General features: G+C 34.3%; 2 protein-coding genes across 5 annotated transcripts; one reads left to right on the top strand and one right to left on the bottom strand.

The window, feature by feature from the left end:
- Positions 1-309: 309 nt before the first annotated feature.
- On the bottom strand, positions 310-12,043 carry LOC106138755 (protein tumorous imaginal discs, mitochondrial). Of its 3 annotated transcripts, none has more exons than XM_013340026.2 (10): positions 11,831-12,041; positions 11,422-11,633; positions 10,693-10,926; positions 10,150-10,318; positions 9,600-9,694; positions 8,772-8,930; positions 8,158-8,229; positions 7,675-7,782; positions 7,164-7,269; positions 310-2,373 (listed from the first exon to the last, which is right to left on the bottom strand). In XM_013340026.2, exons 1-10 carry the CDS (start codon positions 12,006-12,008, stop codon positions 2,237-2,239), a joined length of 1,470 nt encoding a protein of 489 aa, XP_013195480.1. In that variant the 5' UTR covers positions 12,009-12,041; the 3' UTR covers positions 310-2,236. The 3 variants fall into 3 exon arrangements, with proteins under 3 accessions (XP_013195480.1, XP_013195479.1, XP_013195481.1); XM_013340025.2 differs by lacking the exon at positions 310-2,373 and adding an exon at positions 4,093-6,086 and having other exon boundaries at positions 11,831-12,043; XM_013340027.2 differs by lacking the exon at positions 310-2,373 and having other exon boundaries at positions 7,135-7,269.
- Positions 12,044-12,219: 176 nt separating this feature from the next.
- Positions 12,220-21,528, top strand: LOC106138749 (protein king tubby). 2 transcript variants are annotated; one of them, XM_013340018.2, is made up of 7 exons: positions 12,220-12,418; positions 12,498-12,621; positions 12,733-12,822; positions 14,302-14,483; positions 15,664-15,847; positions 16,345-16,544; positions 18,204-21,528. In XM_013340018.2, exons 1-7 carry the CDS (start codon positions 12,377-12,379, stop codon positions 18,606-18,608), a joined length of 1,227 nt encoding a protein of 408 aa, XP_013195472.1. In that variant the 5' UTR covers positions 12,220-12,376; the 3' UTR covers positions 18,609-21,528. The 2 variants fall into 2 exon arrangements, with proteins under 2 accessions (XP_013195472.1, XP_060806367.1); XM_060950384.1 differs by lacking the exon at positions 12,733-12,822.
- Positions 21,529-22,634: the final 1,106 nt, after the last annotated feature.

Below are 22,634 nucleotides of genomic sequence, written 5' to 3'. Positions count from 1 at the left end.
GCAGAGATCGTGGCAAGTGGAAAGAGGTCTGCCTACCCCTCCGGGAAAGAAGCGTGATTTTATGTATATATGTATGTATTAATACCATAGTAGAAGATAAATTTTTAGGATTGCTATACCTACATATACATATATATTAAAGTACAAAATTGTGAAGATTTTGATCTGACCATCAGAATTTTTTAATACTGTTTGAAAGTCTCTTTGTTTGTATTAAATTTCTGTGGATAATGTTATGTCGCTATGTAATTATGAAGACTCATATTAAACTGGCGGGGACTTATAATAAACTGAAATAAAAATCAAGGCTTTGATATTTGTGAATATTTAATTTCCTACAAACTAGTCAACGGCTATATACAGCTTCATACAAAATGTACCTATGCATAATCAGTGTTACTAGACATTTTGTGAAATTGATAAAAAAACATTGTTCTTTCACAAAGAATCTGCACAAATAGAATTTATATTAATTTTGACAAAAAAAAACCATTCGTTCATATTCTTTTTTACAAATTTGGGATCTTTGTGAAATTTAAGGGTAATGTATGTTATCAACTAATAACTATCTAATACATACATAGCTTTGGACAAAAGTCTTATCACAGCATTGAAACTAAAATAAAACTAATGAAGTCAAAACATAAATTGAAATATAAAACTCGGAAACTATATATCATGGTATGAAACAGTTTTCTGAACAGTTAAAGCGATAACACTTGCTAAATAGAACTATTTCCTACCATATCTTCAGATTATATTTATTCCATCTGAATATTTAAGTTTCAAAAAGAATTTGACTTAAAGTAAATGACTATTTATAAATAATACAGATGTGCACCGTCACAATATAAACAATGATCTGTGATCATTGTAACATAATTCGATACGTCCGAGATAAAATAAAGGTGCGGCACGTGCGCGTTTAATACCTGTAATATTTACAAATAGTATAATGCTCAATCCAAAATCATTAAGCCAAATAGCTGAACGTGGCCATTCAGTCTTTTCAAGACTGTTGGCTATGTCTACCCCGCAAGGGATATAGACGTGATCATATGTATGTAGTATAATGGTACTCGAAAGTTTAAAAAAAATAGGAATTATTTAAAAACATTAACACGGTGTTAGATTAAAAAAAAATTATCATCATATTTATTTATTCTTTATTTTCACAATTACTATTGAAAAAGTACCCACAACAGGCGGACTTAATACTAATAGCATTATATAAAAGTCTACCATTGGGTTGAGCAGATAACCTAAGTGTAGGTGCAAATAAATAATGTATAACAAACATACATATCAGTTCCATTTAAGGCTACATCGCCACACTATCGCAAATGTAATCGCTTTAAAAAATAACAAATATGCAAAACATTTGTATTACAAAAAAAAAAATATATATATTTTTTCAATGGCCCACATTTAAAATTATGTTGTGTTTGTCTCAAACGATTTGGATAATTTTCAGCAATGAAAGACAGATGGCGTTTCTAGCGGTCTTCAATCTTATATGTCAATGTCAAATGTTATAGATTATAGCTTACAATGTTGAAAGGCACTAACATAAGAAATTCCCAAAGAAAAGTCCTTGTTAGTCAAGCAACCGTTAAAACTTTCTTACTTTATGCTAAAAAGCGGACCCCAGGACTCATTCCTTAAATGGAACTAAAGACGTTAACAAGAAACGCAAAAATAAAAAGAGAAATTTGACATTTTTCAACTGGAAGTCCATAAAATATCCGTGTTACGAAAAGTCCAGCGGCTAATTTCAATCTATATCCTATTGTCTTTTAAAGCAATGTCTCACTTGCAGAAGAGTCTTTCTTACCCTGCTAGCTACATCCAGATGGAATCGAGAGACCCGTGTGGTTCCCGGCACCAATATAAAAAAAGACTAGGACCAAGGGATAGGCTTATAAACTTAGGGTTCTTTTTTTTAGGCGATGGGCTAGCAACCTGTCACTATTTAAATCTCAATTCTGTTATTAAGCCACACAGTTGAACGCGGCATATTAGTCTTTTTAAGACTGTTGGCTCTGTCTACCCCGTAAGGGATAAAGACGTGACTATATGTATGTAATCGAGAGACACTATAATATGATAAACAAGGCGGGAAAATCTTTAGTTCGCTAACCGACCGCTAGAGGCACCCCAGTGACGTGACGTAAACAAAATGGCTCCCATTTTTTTTTTCAGATTAATTTTATTAACCTAAAATTATCATCCTATTTCAAGCCTTGCTCCTCTTAGGCTCTTTGACGTCGTCTTCTGGCGCTGGTGATGATCCCTCGATGGTTTTCTTGTCTTTGAGCGCTTTCTTCACGGCGTCAACTAAGTCTTGGGGCTCTGTGACAGACATTTTCTTACCTGCGGATGTTTCATTATGAAGTAGATTTGACATGTTTTTTTATTAATTATTCATTACTACAAAATGTGAATTAGAAGAATATTTAGTTTAATAGTTTCAATGTTTTTCAATAAGTATAACAAAATACATAAAAAAATTCGAAATCTTTCCATCTCCAAATCTATTTCTTACTTTATCAAAGAAAAGACTAACTTTACAGGTGTTTATAAAAGAAAACTTTACTGACTATATGTGGGAACGAAACACCGAATTAACAATATTACGACAGACAAATAATAATGTGGGAAATTGTAAAGGAGTTTTTCTAGTTTCCACGGGAGCAAAACTGTGAGCAAAAGCTAATGTAGATATAAGTTATGCTGTCTGTACAATACAAATCACAACTATAGATACTTTTAGGTACTATCATCTCGCTAATAAACTAACTAATAAAACATTTCAGTCTTTTCAGGACTGTTAGCTCTGTCTACCTCGCAAGGAACATAAACGTGACTAAGTGTATTCTTCTTCGTCCTGGCTTTAGTACCGGTTGCATCCTCATCACTCTGGTGAGGAGCCCGGGGTATGCCTTTGACCATAGATCCTGGATTGGGTGAGTCAGGTTTTTACAGGAATCGTCTTCCATCTTACCCCCGCAACCTTTGCAGGTAAACCTGACTCATATATGTTTCGACGTGACTTTACGTATGTATACATTCACAAACAAAGCTCATCACCTCAATTTTATTATTTAAGTAACCCAATAGCTAAACCTACAAGTTATAAAAGTTTTACTAAAATCGATCAATCAAATGGACCTCACCTACTCGACGATAAGGCTAAATTACTAATAATTACTATTGTAAACGAAATTGTGAAATTCCAAAACATAATGATTACTATGTGATGTAGATCAGAAATTATATATCAGAATATTTTTTTTTATATAAATTTAAAACCCCCAAACTCTAGGCCGAACTACTTCTAAAACTACCTACTCTAAGAATTATTAATTTAAAGTCACTCACAAAAGACCACGTTTAAAACATTGTACCTATAAAAATAACCATCACAATACAATATCTAAAAACAAATGCTTTACTTACCACACGGCATTTGTGAAACACAAATGCCGTGTGGTTCCCGGCACCAATACAAAAAAGAATAGGACCACTCCATCTCTTTCTCATGGATGTCATAAAAGGCGACTTATAAACTTGCGATTCTTTTTTGGCAATGATCTAGCAACCTGTCACTATTTCAATCTCAATTATATCATTAAGCCAAACAGCTGAATGTGGCGTATCAGTCTTTTCAGGACTGTTGGCTCTGTCTTACCCGCAAGGAATAAAGAAGTGACTATATGTATGTATGTAAATCCATTACTGAGTGATGATGACAGAAAGTATGTCATTTGGCTGATACATCAGAGAACTCGAATGGATTCCTCCAAATTACAACAGGAACTTAAACTGAGCTACGGGCAAAAAGTTTGTCTCAGAGAGAATTAATCAAATGATATGATTTAAATGAAAACCAATCATCTCAATATGACTTCTAGCAACGTTGTAGATAATTATACATACATACAAAAAAAATTATCCGATTGCAACAATATCACATACGTACAGATACCCTCCTTTTTTAAAGTCGAGTAAATTTCTTTTTTATATTTAAAAATTAAAGGCCTATAGCATGATGGTGGGGATCGTCAAAAGGATATAAATGAAACAACTGGACAATTTAAATTTCATATATTCAAGAACATTTACAATGCTGACAACAATGTATGACCATCATACTATATACCTTTTTATATCTTTCAACAATTCAGTATTTCATATATCCCAGTTAAGAATTCTATAAGTTGGCTAACTTGTTTGATCACATTTTTTTTCCGCCATGTTCTAAAATATATTTAGTATCTCTTTGGTCACTCGGAAATCTAAGAAATAGGTATCTTTTTCTTTTAAAGAATCCCAAAAATACAAGCCCAGCTTAGAAAAATAGTTTTGGAATTATTTATTATGATGTCATAAAATTAAGAAGTTGACGTTAAAAATCTAGTAAAATCATTATCGAAACTAATAACTGGGATATGTGAAAAGACCTGTTTCATTCACTCACTAATTTATAAATATTTACAACCGCAAAAATTACATCCTTTATTATTGTATACATTTTAGGATAATTAATAATTATTGTGTACTGACGAAACTTGTATTTGTATGTAAGAGACATGCTGAAACTAGTAAAAGACCTTTAGGAGAATATGGGCTAGGCGGAGGGATAGGCAGAGACCACATCTTTTCACTTGCCACGATCCCTGCATACTTCTTTCGCTCCATCCACATTCATAACTCTCTTCATGCGAGCTCGTCGGATATTATAGGGAATTATATATTTTTAGAAGATGAAGAAGTGCCGTCCATTGCAAAACATTGTATTTTTGTCTATTTATAGATGCATTTTCAAAGTTTAAGCATACATATCATTTCTACTTCTAAAATGAATTTTAAAATCACAGTTTTATAAATATAAATAGTCGATTTAAATGACTAAACAATAAATAAGCATGATTTTCAAAATCACATACTAATATCATCAACTGATGAGGTTATATTGTGAAAATTACGTAGCGAGGGCAGGTTTATACAAGAAACTCAATTTATATCAGACTAAAGGACATAGGTTCATCTTTATAAAGCTATCATTATTAATTCTACGTGTAAGAATTTTAATAAATAAAGAATTGAAAAGTTAGGTACACTTCTATAGGTTTCACTTTACTTTTTGAATTGGATAACTTCTGATAGTATTTCCAAATTTGATATTAATTTGATAATAAACAAATTTTACTACCCAAAACTTTACTAGCGTTACTCACAAATGTTGACTTTTTCTGAATGTGATCAGTCCCTAGTAATTATCAATATCATTGAAGCAATCGTACCGGATGTCATTTGAACAAAGATGTACCGTCTAAGGCAGATATACCTATTCCTAATGGTTTATAACAACTATTGAAGAAGTTTGTGGAACAGTATTAACACTTTTATAAGGTACACCGAAGTACCTGCGCAGAAATCTCATTTTTGTATGACGCGTCAATATGCGAGCGGTTGAGCCAATCAGAGCGCGCCTTTTGAACCCGCGAACTGAACTGTCCGTTATTATACTACAATTGAATGCGAGATAACAGGAGACATTTCGTTTTTGGATTTTGAGTTTAATCTACTTGTAATAAGATCGTTATTTGATTAAGTTTTAATTCGGTTTGATTCGGCGGTAGGTTGCGCTTTACTGCGCCGTCTAATATAGCTAGTAAGCCTTATTAAGGTGCTAATACTGTTTATCCTCTAAAAATTCACATTATCCTTTCATTCTTCTATCATTTAAGCATCATACAAATCAGGATTCTTCTCCCTCTCACGCTCCAACGCCTTCTGATACCCGAATTGCTTATCGAAATCGCTACGAGGGCTCTCCTGCATTTCCCAAATATATTCTTGAATTTTAGTCGAATGTTCGGGATCATTCAACAGCGCATACATACATAGAACCACTGACGTCGTGAAGCCAATGAGAAAACTCCTTTTGTTATTGTTAAATGTCTCGAGAAGACTTTCTAATAAAGTCATAGTTTTGGATTTAACGCGCGGTGGCGCGCCGGCGTCACGGTTCAACCGGTGTATTGTTTCGTCCGAATTCTTATTACTGCTATTAGTTTTTTCTGCAAAATAAACGTTGTGTTTTGGATCCAGATATAATGCTTCCCCTGGCTTAATTCCGGTTGCATCCTCACCAATCTGGAGAGAAGCCCGGGGTATGCCTTTGACCATGGATTCTAGATTTGGTGAGTCAGGTTTTTACACGAAGTGACTCCCGTCAGACCTCCGCAACCTTTGCAGATAAACCTAACGCGTATTGGAACGATCATGGTTACACGTTCAGTTGCCTGAATGTGCAGGTTTCCTCACGATGTTTACCCTCACCGTAAGAGCATTGATTAGTATAAGTTATAGTTATTGGATCCGGACGTACCTTGATAATTAATTTATAATGAAATTAATTTAGCAATTGACTATAAAATAAGCTGAGTTTGACAATGTTGTAAGGTATATTTTTTTCCAAGTGAATTTAAATCGCTAAAAACATTCACTCAACTATTTATAAACTTCAAAGATTTCTCTTTCACTCTTACTGGACTGAAATGGACAGTTTATAAGTGTTCTTATTATTTGGTATGTGCGGGATTATTCACGAAAATTGACAAGTCATATCTTAAGTCTGTTAAATTATTATATATTAGATGCAATGTTTATATAAAAAAAGAAAGGTAGGCATTACTCTTTTTGACTATAATACTATTAATTTCCTGTTGATGTCATGTATGGGCTAAATAATTATGTAATTGAAAACTTTGCATTTAATAAGATATAATAACAATGTCATATTAACCTTAACTTAACGACTTGGGGAATATTATGATGTATGAGTTTTTTTAGAATTACTAAAATCTGGAATATTCTCTATGCGTCTTTATTCTCCAGTAATTATTTAAGCTTGACCAATCATCTTGCTTACCATCAGGCAGATTTACTTCAATAAAAAGATAGATAGAATAAGAAAGATAGATAGAATAAGAAAAAACAAAAGGGCGAATTGAAAACCTCCTTTTTTCCAAGTCGGTTAAAAATAAATAAAACATATGCTCTGTCAATGTCCGTGAATAGATCCTCCAAGTGTGTTATATAAATAAATAAATAATTCTTTTTTTTATTTAAAAAAAACTGCTATTTTCTCTTACCATCACGATCGTAGGAGACACCGTGTATTTGACCGGGCGTATCTTCCTCCAGCTCGGCGTATGCGTACATGAGCGCTTTTTGCTTGTCTGACAATGTTTTTGGAACCTACAAATAATAAAAAATATATATATAAACATAACACCGCAGTCACCTGTAATTTTTAGACAATGCGACAGAAATTTATAGCGAGGTTAATAAAATTAGCTTTAATTATGCTTTCTTTCAAATTAAGACAATTTAAAAAAGACTGTCTATGGCGTTATGAAAAATTTCAAGGTGATTGTTCACGTATAAAGCTTTGTCGAATGATTCCTTGATGTATTTTTTCAAGCTGGTTATAATCTCATGGCTGTAAGCAACAGGTAGTCGCAAAAAAGCTCTTAAACTTGATAAATAAGTACAATGCTTGACTGGTATTAATACTATAACTAATAATTTCGCCAATTTTGCTATACATTACATATTTATGTGTTGCATATTTCAAATAAATAAATATTGTTGTAAGTATACCTGTATCTTTATATGGACATAGTGATCCCCGTAACCTTGCTGGCTAACTCGCTTCATGCCTTTCCGAGAGAGGCGGATGGACGAGTGGGATGACGTGCCTGGCACTATCTATAAATATAAAAAAAAATATAATGAAAACCACTTGTCTATAAAATTGAAAAAAAAAGTTAAAATTGTCGATTAATAAACATACAAAGTACTGGTCATTAACGAATTAGAAAAGAAAGAGTAAAACATTTTAAAAATTGCTGACAATGAAAATTAAAAACAATTTGCCTTAAATCCCGTACATATGTATATATATCAAAAAACTCTTCCATCAACAAGTATCATAATAATACTGGCCATCTACAAAACATACCTGGGCGATTGATCCGATTTTTTTAAATAACTCAGAACATCAACAAAAGTAAAAAAAATAATACTGGCCATCTACAAATTATAAACGGGAGATACATCAAATCGTTTGAAAATAGAACTCACCTGAATAGTGTGATCCTCGTATAGACCCTGTATCCTCACAGTACCGCCCAAAACAGCTTGCGAAACCGAAATCTGAAATTTGAAAATTGAACCATGATGAACAAGAAATAAAGCTCATATTTCTTTATATCTTATTTCAACTTAAAATATTTCGTGAGGACTCTCAATTTGTAAGCTGTGAATCATTAAGCAAAGTAGTTATAAAATTTAAACCCGTGGTTGCAAGTTTACTGGATATTAAACTAGTATTTCTTTATCCGTTGACATTACTTAACGTAAAATACTACTTCCTTAGAAACTTTACAAAATCTCTACTACTTCTTATCATTCTTTCAAGACTGCCGGCTCTGTCTACCCGCAAGAAATATAGACATTATTATATAAATAAATGAATTAATATTTATTGGCTTATTAGTTTATTAAGAGTTCGCGATCAGCGAATGAATCCCATTCATCAGCGTTTTTCGCTTTTAAATATATAAATTCACTTACACTCAATTCTATCATTAAGCTAAATAGCTGAACGTGGCCATTCAGTCTTTTCAAGACTGTTGGCTCTGTCTACCCCGCAAGGGATATAGACGTGACCATATGTATGTATGTAATTCACTCACCGAGCATTCCGTGTGCACGTCCGGCCCGTCCCGCCTAAAGTAATTGGACTTCTCCACTTTGAATGTGATGAATATCTCGTTGTTCCCGACCGCCATTCTCACCGTCTGACCGTCTTCCACTCCGGCCGGCACGGGCACTGTTATCTTCTTGCGTTGTACCTTTGTAAAAAAAAAAAAAATAAGTTCGATTAAATTGAAAAATATATAATATTACTAGCTGTCCCGGCAAACATTGTTTTGCCATATAATTAATTTTTAAATGTAATTTCTAGTAAAAAAAAAAGTTAAGGGTGGACAACCCTTAACACTTAGGGATATGAAAAATAGATGTTGGCCGATTCTCAGACCTACTGAATATGCATGAAAAATTGGGTTAAAATCGGTAAAGCCGTTTCAGAGGAGTACGAGGACAAACATTGTGACACGAGAATTTTATATATAAGATGCACTATACAACTGGACAACTCCATATATTCCCCCATGGATGTAGTAAAAGCCGACTAAAGGAAAGGCTAATAAACTTAGGATTCTCCTTGTAGGCGATTGGCCGGCAACCTGTCACTATTTGAATTTCAATTCCATCATAAAGCCATACAGCTGAACATGGCCTTTCGATCTTAAGACTGTTGGCTCTGTCTACCCCGCAACGGATATAGACGTGACTGTATGTATGGCACCCAATCTACCTATCCATTGAGCACATAAGCAATATGATATAATATAAACTCATTAAGTCAAACAGCTGAACGTGGCCTATCAGTCTTTTTCAGACTGTTGGCTCTGTCTGCCCTGCAAGGGATATAAACGTGATTATATGTTTATACTCACAGATTGTCCTTTCCCCTCACATTCGATACATGGGTATTTGATCAGCATTCTGGTACCATGACAGTGTCGGCATGTAGAGCGCATTACAAACGGACCTTAAATAAATGCAATAAAGTTTATTTCTCAGTGTTGGTCAGTTATTGTTTTCATAGGAGATATAACTGCTCCTTTTAAATTAATTCATATACAAGCTGGCATAATTATTGTTTAGACATACATACATATAATCACGTCTATATCCCATGCGGGGTACACACAGCCAACAGCTTTGAAGACTGATAGGCCACAGTCAGCTGTCGTTTGGCTTCACTCTAGAATTAATACTCAATTAGTGACAGGTTGCTAGCCAATCGCCTAAAAAAAGAATCCAAAGTTTACAAATCTATCTCTGAGTCGCCTTTTATGTTATCCATGGGACCTATACTAGATTTAATTAAATTCAGCGCATCTACTTGATATGCTCCATAAGTTTATTTAAAATGGTAGGTACTATTCTAATCTTTATGAAACTTAATTCCTAAGCCAAGGAAAAAAAAAAGCATGAAATAACCTCTAGAGAAAGTCTCCATGCCCGTGCCGTTACAATAGGTGCACTTGATAGACTTCGTGCCCGGTTCGCATCGGCTTCCCATACATTTCTGACATGTGTCCACTACGTTCACGTTGATGTCCTTGTTCACACCACGCGCAGCTTCAGTGAATCTCAAGTTGACGATCACCTGGAATTTTATAACAAATAACAGACTGTTTGAAGTAATAACAGCAATAAATTGCTGATCCATAGTAATTGTCATTCTTGTAGTGATCTTTATGTAGTTCTGAACCTACATGGCACGCAAGACTTACAAAAAATCTATCCCTGTATCGGTTTTTTATTATGACGTGAAAAGGGATAGCAATAGTTTTTTGCAGTAGCTGGGTGCATGGGCTGCTTTCCTTTCTCCAAAAGAGATGAGGAAAAAAAATGAGTGTGGTTTTTAGAAGGCCATACACCATTTAACACCATAATTCAACCCAAGTTAGGGTCAAGCTTATATGTTAAATCTAAATACCAGCTAAGATTGACTAAATTACAAAAAATACTAAATCTAACCTCTTGAGCCGCACCAAACCCAAACTGGCTCTCGGCAAAGTCAGCAAATGTGTCACTCTTAAACCCAGCATCTCCAAATATCTTCCGGAACAGCTCTTCAGGATCTATCGTAGACTTGTATTGCCACTGGTGGGTAAAACCATCAGCACCGCTAGGCCCTCCACCCATGCCCATCTGCTCCGATGTTGTTCCAAAAGTGTCATACTGTTTACGCTTATTCTCATCTGACAGAATCTAAAAAGGGATTTTTTAAATAATAATTATTATTTGGCATACAGCTTAAAGTGCTTGCAAGTACATTTAAAACAATGTCATTAATTTTTTCTTTCACAACTTGCATCGTCCATCCATCCTAACACTACTGTTATTTAAAATATTTTAAAATAACACTATTAGACAAAAATATTTGCAGACACAACAATATCTCTTAAATTAAACAGGGAATGAAGAAAGTTGAGAGGCAAAAATATTGCCAGTGCTCCGAGATGCTCTCAAACAAACAAATTGTCATATTAAATATTTTAATTAAAAATTATTAATACAAAAATTTAACATTTCACAAGTTGTGTAAACTATTTCAAAGTTTAAAGTAATAGGAAGTCAGTTATAAAGCTATTTGAGATAAATTTGGTAGGTATGAAGCAACCTGAACATTTTATTTTCTTGTAAACATACCGATAATTATTGCTAATGTTCAATGTTCATAAAGTGTTAAATTGCGTTCCTTACTTCATAAGCCTCTGAGACCTCCTGGAACTTTTTAGAAGCTTCTGGATCAGATTTATTAGCATCAGGATGATATTTTTTTGCTAATTGATAGTATGCCTTCTTGATATCCTTAGCAGAAGCATTTTTAGATACGCCCAAAACTTTATAATAGTCTGCTCGAGCCCACAGACTACGCGTAGTGTGAATTTGTCGGTAACACTGAGCTACGTTATCTAGAAATAAGAATGTTATTGGAAAATTTGAATTAAGGTTATGTTCAAGATATGTCAGATGAATTCTACTCCAAGGTTTATCCGAAACAAACTATATTGAGTCTTAACAAATAATATCATCACATGCTAAATATTTACATGCCATTTATACTAAATAAACGGACACCGGTGATGTAACGAAAGCATGTAAAACTTACATTTAAAATTTTTGTGTGCTAAGGTAACACCTGAAACAAGTGGGCCATTTATAAAGTTATCTCCACTGTTGATGCACTTGTGCACGAAGCGGTTGGAAGTTTTAGAAACATTGCTCGAAATAACTGCGCTAATGGTTTTCGGATTTAAAAATCCGAACATACTCCTTGTTGGAGCCATTTTGGAAGAAAAGTAAACGACTGACAAGTTTTCTATCTGACAGTGACGTAACCACAGACAACACATAAATTAAAAGTAGTTTTACACTACTTCATACACGAAAGTACATTCAAATCGCATGACTTCATACAACGAAAATCGATTACCAATAGAATATCGCATTGTTCATTAATGGTAGTTTTTCTTAATAATGGCAACTCCACAACTTCATTTTGCTGGGCAACGGTAGGCAAGATGATTTATAAACAAAAATGAGCTTACAAAATGCCAATTTTCGTATCAATTTTGAAATAAAGGAGTGCTAATTAATGAATGGTGTAGTGCTTCATAATTTCAATTATATCATAAGTTAATATTCAGGGGGAAAAATGGCTTCGATAAATGTGCGTGATCAGAAAATAGAACAGCAAGTGAGCGAGTTTTTAATTCAGTTTTAATGCGATAAGATGTGTATAACTTATTATTAAAATGATATTCCTTTCTGTTTAGCGTCAGTTAATGGAGCAGAAAATGAGACAAAAGAGGCAAAACTCGGGAATGGTACAGGCCAATGATTTGAGGGTTGGTTCGGCTAAGCGCCCAATTTCAGGTAGCCGTTCAAGGGAACTGCACGGTAAGTTTCCTGAACTAAATATTTTTACGTCACGCGTTAATTCCATCAATGTGTAGCTTCCCCATGCATGAGCTCGATGTTAACTTTGGTTGTACGCTTTTTTTATAACAGGCTATGATGGCCCGATGCAATTTCTCATGTCGCCTGTCAACCCTGATCAAGTAATACCCCTCCAGACCAATAGAATATCTACTTATGATGGTAAGTACTGTCACTAACTTATGTATTCCTCATAATGTTTGTAGAGAGTGAACTTTGAAATGGATTTAATCTGTCCTTGCTACATAAAGCATTAAAAAAAATTTTTTTTTGATAAAGCTCTGTAATTCTTGGTTTACTATGAATCATTTCATCACTTTATACCCAATAAATATTTTTTTATGTGAGGATTTTATACAAATTTCTTTGTTTAATTATTTGTAACTCAATTTTAAAATTATCTGACTGAAATAATTACTACTACCCAAGGAAAGGTAAACTCATTTTATGGTTTCACGTTTTAATTATGCTTCTTTTATTTATGTCTATATCTATTAGGTACCTATTGTTTTTATTTACTTTTTGAATGACAGCTTTGAGCGAAATTTCAAATTAATGTTTCAATCTGCTTAAAAAATTATGTTATGAAAGTTCTAATTTTTAGATTAATTCCTACTTACTGAGATCCACCCCATTTTCTTCTAGTAAACAAAACTTATTCAAACACATTGAAATTTTCAATTGCCTTTTTTTTACATGCATGTCAATTTATTAACATGGTGATCAAGAGAATTGCAAAAAAATTACAATAGCGAAGACAACTTAATAAATTACTAGGATATTAACTCCTAATAAAAAAAATAAGGTCAAACCCTAGCTTTCAAAATACAGGACCAGTTTGTAATATAGGAATATTTTTTTTTTAACCCTGCTATGCTAACATTATGCTAATTAAATAAAATTTATTTATTCTATCTTTGAAATAATATAGTTTTTATTATCCTGTTTATAGACCTAGATAAAAGTTTTTTAGTAATGTGCCTTATGAATCACCTATTCTATGACTCAGTTAGTCAATACTTCAACAATTATACATACTTGCTTGTTACAAAACTTTGACCCGTTTTGCAGAGAAGTCTGTTATGAGTAACCTGATGAAGTCAATCAAGGATGAGTAGTGTTTGTTTTGTTGATAGGTATTTTAAATCATGAATGAATTGTATAAAACCACATGTGACTGTACAATATTTTAACCACAAACATATGATTCTTCCTTCCTTCCAAAATTTAATGAGAGAGGGTGCAATTGAAAACAGGCCATAATAAGAGTCACGTGATTCTTCCTGTGAACTAACATCACTACATATTATGAAGTGAAAATTCTCTGTCTGTATGCGCTAGTCTCAGAAAGTTGTGAGCGAATTTGGTTTAAGAGGGTTTTCTGAGGAAGGTTTATATCTATAAGTGCTACCTGTGAAAAGCCGGGGCGGATCGCTAGTTACAATAAAGCTGACTTAAAGCTAAAGGCTAAATTATCGAAGAAAATTTAAAAAATAATCTTCCTTGTCCTTTGACTTCGTATCCTAAAAATAAACTTGTTTGTTTATTTCGAATACTTTTTAGCAGGATTGTGGGTCTAGTCGTAAACACGTATATGAGAACTCCTTGAAGGCCCACAAAATCAAGTTGCATCATTTTCAGAACTAGGCAACCAAATAGAAGTGCTGACCGTTGGAGACGGCTCAGGCAGTGGCGAGGAAGAAGAGGAGAGTGTACCAGTGTGTAGTATGGGGCGCGACGTTAGCACTGATGACGTGTGCGCAGACGCAGCCGTGGCGCCCATGCAGCGGGGCATGAAGACTAGGGACTCGTCGCCTAGTCAGGTAACATCACTGACCGCCATATTTAACATTTTATTGCAAAATTGAATAATAGATATATAGTACAAAACTAGAGTACGCCCGCGTGAAATTAAAAAAATACCCGTTGGCTTAATGATAGAATTGACATTCAAATAGTGACAGGTTGATAGCCCATCGCCAAAAAAAAGAATCCCAAGTTTGTAAGCCTATCCCTTAGTCGCCTCGTTCTGGCGGGAATTTCAGGAAATTCGCTCTTAGTGTACTCCCAAGCCATATAAGTAACCTAAATGTCATATTTCAAATCTCTACAAAACAGGTATTTGTACTTGTTACGCTTAACATATGCAGTGATACATATTTTAGTTTCTTTTGTCAAAGGTTATGCATTCGATCAATCATTCATAACATACTCGTAGTAAGTAATAGCGAAAGGTCACGTAATGCGATGTTTGGTCGAACTTGAAACGACAGCTGTTCACCTCAATGATGCGAGATATAATATGATATATTCCTGTATATGTGAATTTACTTGTACCTTGATTCAAAATGAACTAAAGTTGAAGATATGAATATCGTTTATATAGGCTCTTAAGATAAACTTTTCTTAATTGATTGGCATCCTCTTAATTTTATACTGTGCTTTTTCAGTAATTAAAGCCAATCATTACGTAAATTAAACATCGTTTCTTTCACTTGGTGGAATAGCTTGAGTATTTATTATACATACATACGTATAGTCACGTCTATATACCTTGATGGGCAGACAGAGCCAACAGTCTTGAAAAGACTGAAAGGCCACATTCAGTTGTATGGCTTCACGATGGAATGGCAAGATTCAAAGCTAGCCCATCGCTTGAGAGGTAGAATCCCAAATGTACATATAAGCCTATCCCTTAGTCGCCGTTTATCTCGGGAAACATACGGAGTGGCTCTGTTCTAAATTGCCGGTATCCACACGGCTATCTGTCTACTGTCTAGTATTGTTACCTGTTTTATTTTTATATTTCTTCTTTCACTGTGAATAATTTTTATAACTTTCCCTACATATGATATCCTGATGATTCATTTACTTTATCATGGACTAAATCTGGATCATGGGCACATTCTAAATTTGAAAGGATACTAAGTAACAATAACAAGTGAATGATAAATTTCATAGTTCCTCTGCAATGTAATGTAAAATTATTTACACATCTTTCAGACGGCAGAAATAGAAGGCTCAGTGGAGGGTGCCGTGGAGACATTCGTGGTGACACCGGCGAAACACGGCACCCTGTACAAGTGTAGGATAGCCAGGGATCGCAAGGGAATGGACAGGGGATTCTTCCCAACTTACTTCTTGCATTTAGAGAAAGATTACGGGAAGAAAGTGTTCCTGTTGGCCGGTAAGTGTTCGTGTGCATACACACATATATATATATTATCACGTCTATATCCCGTGCGAGGTAGACAGAGCCAACAGTCTGGAAAGGACTGATAGGCCACGTTCGGCTGTTTTTTCTTTGGGCAAGTACCATTCATTCCATACATACCTTCATATAATCACGTCGATATCCCTTGCGGGGTAGACAAATACAACAGTCTCTAAAAGACCAATAGGCCATGTTCAGATATTTGGCTCAATGATAGAATTATGATTTAAATAGTAACACGTTGCTAGCCCATACCTTACAAGAAGAATCCCAAATTTTGGTATAATCCTATCCCTTAGTCGTCTTTTACGACAACCATGGGAAAGAGATGTATTGGTCCTATTATTTGTTTTCTTTTGTTGCTTTGAACCAAAATTAATTAAAATGAAATCATATTAATTAGTATAATAAAAATAGCACGGCTGACTTTTCTATCGTTTTATGTAATTTCTTTTTTTTTTTCTTTTCAGCACGCAAACGCAAGAAATCAACAACATCCAACTATTTAATATCCACGGACCCCACAGAGCTTACCCGCACGGCGGACAGTTTCGCGGGAAAGCTGCGCGCGAACCTGCTGGGGCTCGCGTTCACCGTGTACGACAACGGCAAAGCCTGGAGGAAGCATGATCACGCCAAAACTAGACACGAGTTGGCGGCCGTGCTCTATGTAAGTACAGTACTACCACATTAATAAGTTACACCGATGTACCTGCGCAGAAATCAATTTTTGTCATGTCAATGTCAATCAAAACCGTTCGCTATTGGCTAATTGCGTAGGTACGCGCCATGTCTGAAGTTCGCAGGAGGTCGTCGCGGTAGTCGGTAATGAGCGAGATACACGACTCCTGTTGTTTTGGGATTTAAAATCCTATGTAGAAGCAATAAGTTCGTTATTTCACTAATGTTTTCATTCGGCCAGATTCGGCGGTCGGTTGTACTATTCTGCGCCGTCGAACAATGCCGATGTAACTTATAAAAGTGGTAGACCTGTATCTATAATTTTTTTTCGGATAAATCAATCAATTTATTTGTCAAACATAGGTACAAAGATACAGTTGTTGAATAATAATACGGGTACAGTTCGCTATGACTTGCTGTTTAAAGCATACAAATAAGATATTAAGCATAATATTCGAGCAAACTGATTGATAATGTCCTACTTGTTTTATAAATGCGAAAGTAAGTATGTCAGTATGGATGTTTGTTACTCTTTAACGCAAAAACTGCTAAACCGATTACGATGAAATTTGGTATGTAGGTAGCTGAAGAGCCATAATTACATTTAGGTTACTTTTTATCCCGGATTTCCGGCGGAATTGATAGGGTTTCCATGCGGACGAAGTCGCGGGCGGCCTCTAGTTTTAAATGTATATTTACATACATATAATTACGATTAGTTACAAAATGAAATATCACGGGAAGAAAGTGTTCCTATTGGCCGGTAAGTGTTCAAAAGCATATATATATATATATATATATAATCACGTCTATATCCCTTGCTGGGTTGCCAGAGCCAACAGTCTCGAAAAGACTCAAAGGCCACATTCAAATGACCAGTCAAGATTAGTTAAGCGGTGGTGACGACAAAGACAAACAAACACACTTTGTATGGATTATGTAGGATTAAATATAGGAAAAGACACGAAACTAAACGAGTTTCAGTAGTTCTTAATTGACAGATCGATAATTAATCATCGATAGATACCTTATTAGGAAATGATAATGTAAATTGAGTATTATCGTAATGTTATCTTATTTGCATACTTAGCTTTCTAATTTAGATAAGTACTGTTTTTTTTTTTTTTTGGTACAATGGAGTAGGGAACTCCCAGTGCATGGCTACTCGATTTATGCTTACAGATGCCGTAGAAGGCAACTTAAGTTTAAAAACACTAGTTCAACCATAACTGATTCCTTTTTGTAACAAATTATTTCACTAAAATTTGGCACACATTTATAAGAATAGGCTTTATTAAAATTCCCTATGAGCTTGTGGCGTGAATCGGTATTGTATCTAACATACATATATATTATCACGTCTATATCCCTTGCAGGGTAAACAGAGCCAACAGTCTCGAATCGACCACTAGGTCACGTTCGGCTGTTTTGCTTGATGATATCAATTCTATCATTAAGCTAATATTTCAAATTCAAATAGTGACCGGTTGTTAGCCCATCGCCTAAAAGAATAATCCCAAGTTTGTAAGCATATCCTTCAGCTGCCTTTTACGATATCCATGGGAAAGATATAGAGTGTTCCTAATTGTACACACTTGAATCTAATCACGATTTATATCAAACAATCAACAATAAATATAACTTTCAGGATACGAACGTCCTAGGCTTCAAAGGACCACGCAAAATGACAGTGATTCTGCCGGGCATGACTCCCGACCGCCAGCGAGTGGCCATAGCCCCTCAAGACGACAGCGAGACGCTATTAGAACGATGGAAAAGTCAAAACCTGGACGACATAGTAGTACTGCACAACAAAACGCCAGTCTGGAACGAAGAAACCCAATCTTATGTCCTGAATTTCCACGGGAGGGTAACCCAGGCAAGTGTGAAGAACTTTCAAATTGTACACGATTCAGAACCGGATTATGTGGTTATGCAATTTGGTAGGATATCAGAGGATGTGTTCACAATGGATTTTAGATATCCGCTGTGTGCTTTGCAAGCGTTTGGTATCGCTTTGAGCTCGTTTGATGGGAAGATTGCTTGTGAGTAAATTGGGTTTTTCGTTTTGTATTTCGGTATTTATGGACTGGGATATGAAAGGTGTTGTTAAAATTGACGCTTTAAAACGTTTTTATGTGTCTATACTGTAAAAGCAATTTTTTTTTTGTTTTGTATAACAAAATTTATCTACTTAAAAGTTGGTTTAAAGGGACATATTATGCTTATATTTAGGCTCCCTGCGTATGTAATATTATATAATTTAATTACAAGATAAATTTTATCAATTTGAATGATTCTGCAAATTATAAAAGTATTTAGTTCAAAAATGTACAAAGATTCAACAAAACTTGACCAATATTTATGTTGTTTGCACTCCACTTCAAGGCAAATAATGATTACTTTGCGATGGCTACTAGGTCAATGACGCCTCGCGTTTAATTCTTAATGAAAAATCGATTTTAATCCAGACCGCTTTCATGATATTGAAATGTCTATTAGTTTTGGTTGTACAATCAATACTTTTATTGTAAAAGGAAATCTCATTCTCTGTACACGTGTACAGGAAGAGTTTGAATCCTTTTAATTTTGTAATGCAATATATTTAATTTAAACTAAAATATTTTTTGTCGATATTTTTTATCGAAAAATTACTTTTCATTTCCTTGTCCATAAACAAAACGTAACGCGAGGGTTATCCGATAACGTTTATTTTTCTGAAACCCTCATATTTACGGAACTAAGCGCACATTTAGTTTGGTGCTTGTGGGTTGTGTTGTACGCATCCAACGATTGGTCGTGAACGAAGTTTTTAACGGGATTAAACAATTCAAACTTGGTTATAAGCACATTGGATTTGATTCATTTACTCATTTTTGGATTGTTTGTTAAACAGAATAGATATGTACTTAGAAGCGGCAGTCTCAGTGTCTCCTATCTCCATAGACATCGTAATAATATAAGACTATAGAAATGCCATATTGTAATTGAAACTATTGGAATGATGTGTCGTAATTATGCGTTGTAATATTGTTAAATGAATATCAGAAATTCTGAAATTCAGTCTTAGTTTGGTCTAGAGTTCGACTGGTAGAGAATGCCAATATGGCATTGAGTCCACCTATTGTACATTATTTCAGGTGCAATAAAGTTTATATTAATAAAAAGAAAATAACAAAAATGGGTCTTGTAACCTGAAATAAATAAAATTTAATTTGACATGAAAAAGTTATGGTGTAACTTCCATAAATTTTTCGCTAAAGTACATACCACTTATAGAGTCTTATATTATTCGTAATTCTATACATATGATTTCCTAATTCACACAAATTTAATATTATTCAGTAAAGATCTTTGAAATAAGTTATCAAGAACAATCCCAAATTGAATATGGGTAAATGAATTACCTCGTACCTATGTAAAACAGAAATTGCATTTTTAGGTTTAGTTACGTTACGTGTAGATGCGTCTCTCTATTAAGTGTAACCATTGTTAATTTAACGATATCTCAAAACGTGTACAAATTATTTTAAGATGCAGACGAAAAGGATTAAATACTGTCGAATTGAGAACCTCCCCCTTTTTTGAAGTCGGTTAAATTTATTGCACGCATTTTTTCACAATTAAAATTGAACCTTACGTCTCAGTGATAAGATTTGAAACCAAAGATTTTTTTATACTCGTCTGGCTTTAGAAAATTGATGCTATCCTAATTATTCATAACAAGGGCCTCAGACAAATATGCAAGACAAGGAATGCGATGAATTTGACAGAAATCAAAAGTATATAAGTAAAATTAAAATATGATAGTAGGACCTTTACCTTTTTTTTCGTGTGGACCACTCCATTACTTTTCCACGGATGTCGTAAACGGCGACTCAGGAATAAGCTTATAAACTTGAGATTCTTTTTCTTAATTCCACCATTCAGCCATACCGCTGAACGTGGCCTCTCAGTCTTTTCAAGAAGGCTTTGTCTACCCCGCGAAGAAATGTAGACGTGACTAAATTAATGTATTGAATTTTTAAGAAATTGTAATTTGTCTTTTCGTCTGCGACGCGTAATGTTTATACTAGTCATTTTATGTGTTTTAATTAATTTTAATGCACTATTTTTTATATTTTACGACATATTATGTAAATGTTTGTAGCTCTTAGAAAATGACCTTCGCATACTTAATGAGACGCACATTTTTGTCAAGACTATTTTCAGTTCAAATTTAAATCGGCTTGATACCGCCTTTATTATTATGGCAATTAGTAAAAATGTTTTTTCTTATTTTGTAGTTTAATAAAATCGAATAAGTGTCATCTGCTCAGTCATATCACATATAAAATTATGGAATTGCAAAGGAAATGAATAATTAATAGAAGTAATCACTAAGTACTTTTAGTCGCCCGAATATTAAATATATTTTGCAAAAACTTAGGACATATTTTACTTCTGAATAATCAACGAAAATATGTAAATTACTTTTTCACATTTCATGTTTTCTTTGTCGTTTGGAACTGCATTACATTTTTTCAAATGTATGCAATATCAGTATTAATTGGTTAGCCATGATAATATTAAATGTAAATTAATGCAGGGTTAATATAGAGGCCATCTCTCGATTTTCAAGATTTTATTAAATTTAAAAAGTTTCCTGACAATGAATTAGGTTTTTTTTTTCTATATGTATTTCTTTTACTATATAAATTTCTAACGATTTAAATATAAAACCAATACTGTCTTTGTGGTAAGCTTAAGAAAGGCAAACAGGATCTTTAAATAAAAATTCATCATCGCGAGTTTTTAGAACATTTTTAGTTTAAGTTTAATTCGTCCCAACCTAAAATAAAGTTCCAGTATTATTTACAATTTATACCCTGACAATAAGTTCACCCTATCTAGCCTTTCACTTTGTCAAAAGCAAAATTATATGTGTAATTAGAAAAAATAAATGTGTGCCTATAATAGGTTATGTGTCTAGATAGCTATAGTAGAACCGCCTAAATGAGTCCTCGCCCGCGGAGTACAGGGGCGCGGGGGTATGACGACGAAGGGGACCGAGAGAGGTGCGGGCGGCGGGCGCATTCTTGTAAAAACTCAGTTCGCTCGCTACGCGGTTAGCGATCACACGTGTTGACAGTTGCGGACGCCTTGTGAAAATTATACATGAGATTACATTCTCAAGATGAGTCGAAATATTTTCGGACATAGAATTAATAGTCAGTGCAAACAAATGGCGTTTAACGTATATGAATATTTTAGAAAAAAGAAACTCGACCCAAATTCTGATGAATATAAACAAGATATACCTTTAAATAAAACTGTAGCAGAAGTTACTGGACTATCAGAAAAGACTGTATCTAGAATTGTACAACAAGGGAAAGCATTAAATGACAACGAGAGATTTAAATCACCGAGAAAACCAAAACAGGTTCGTAGAAAAAGAGTGGAAATAGACGATTTCACAAAAGGAGTGGTAAGAAGAAAAGTCACTCAGTTTTACACAATTTTCAAAAAAATACCTACTCTGAAAACTTTGAACGCTGTACTTAGAGAAGAGAATATATTACACTGCGGCAGGGAATATTTAAGGCTATTATTACATGATCTAGGTTTTAAATTTAAGAAATGCGGATCTAAAAGGAAACTCCTTATCGAACAGCCAAATATCACATCGTGGAGGTGGAAATACCTAAATACTATTAAAAAATATCGTAGAGAAGGAAGACATATTTTATACCTTGACGAAACTTATGTAAACGCGTCTCATAACGTTTCAAAATGTTGGCAATCAAAGGATGAACTTGGCGTTCTATCTCATATTGGTAAAGGGGACCGTTTGATCATCGTACATTGTGGAGGTCAAATTGGATTTGTAGACGGAGCCCTTGTGATATTCAAATCCAAATGTAAAACAGGTGATTATCACGATTCTATGAATTTCGCAAATTTCAGTAAATGGATAAATGAAAAGCTCATGCCTAATATACCGCAAAATTCTGTCATAGTAATGGACAACGCAGCTTATCATTCGGTTCGAGAAGAGAAAAAGCCAACTATGGCTTCTACCAAGCCAACTATGCAAGAA

Source organism: Amyelois transitella, chromosome 21 (genome assembly GCF_032362555.1).
Source record: "Amyelois transitella isolate CPQ chromosome 21, ilAmyTran1.1, whole genome shotgun sequence".
Classification (NCBI taxonomy): domain Eukaryota; kingdom Metazoa; phylum Arthropoda; class Insecta; order Lepidoptera; family Pyralidae; genus Amyelois; species Amyelois transitella.
The sequence above is the reverse complement of the archived record's forward strand: the minus strand, read 5'-3'. Positions and strand labels throughout refer to the sequence as shown.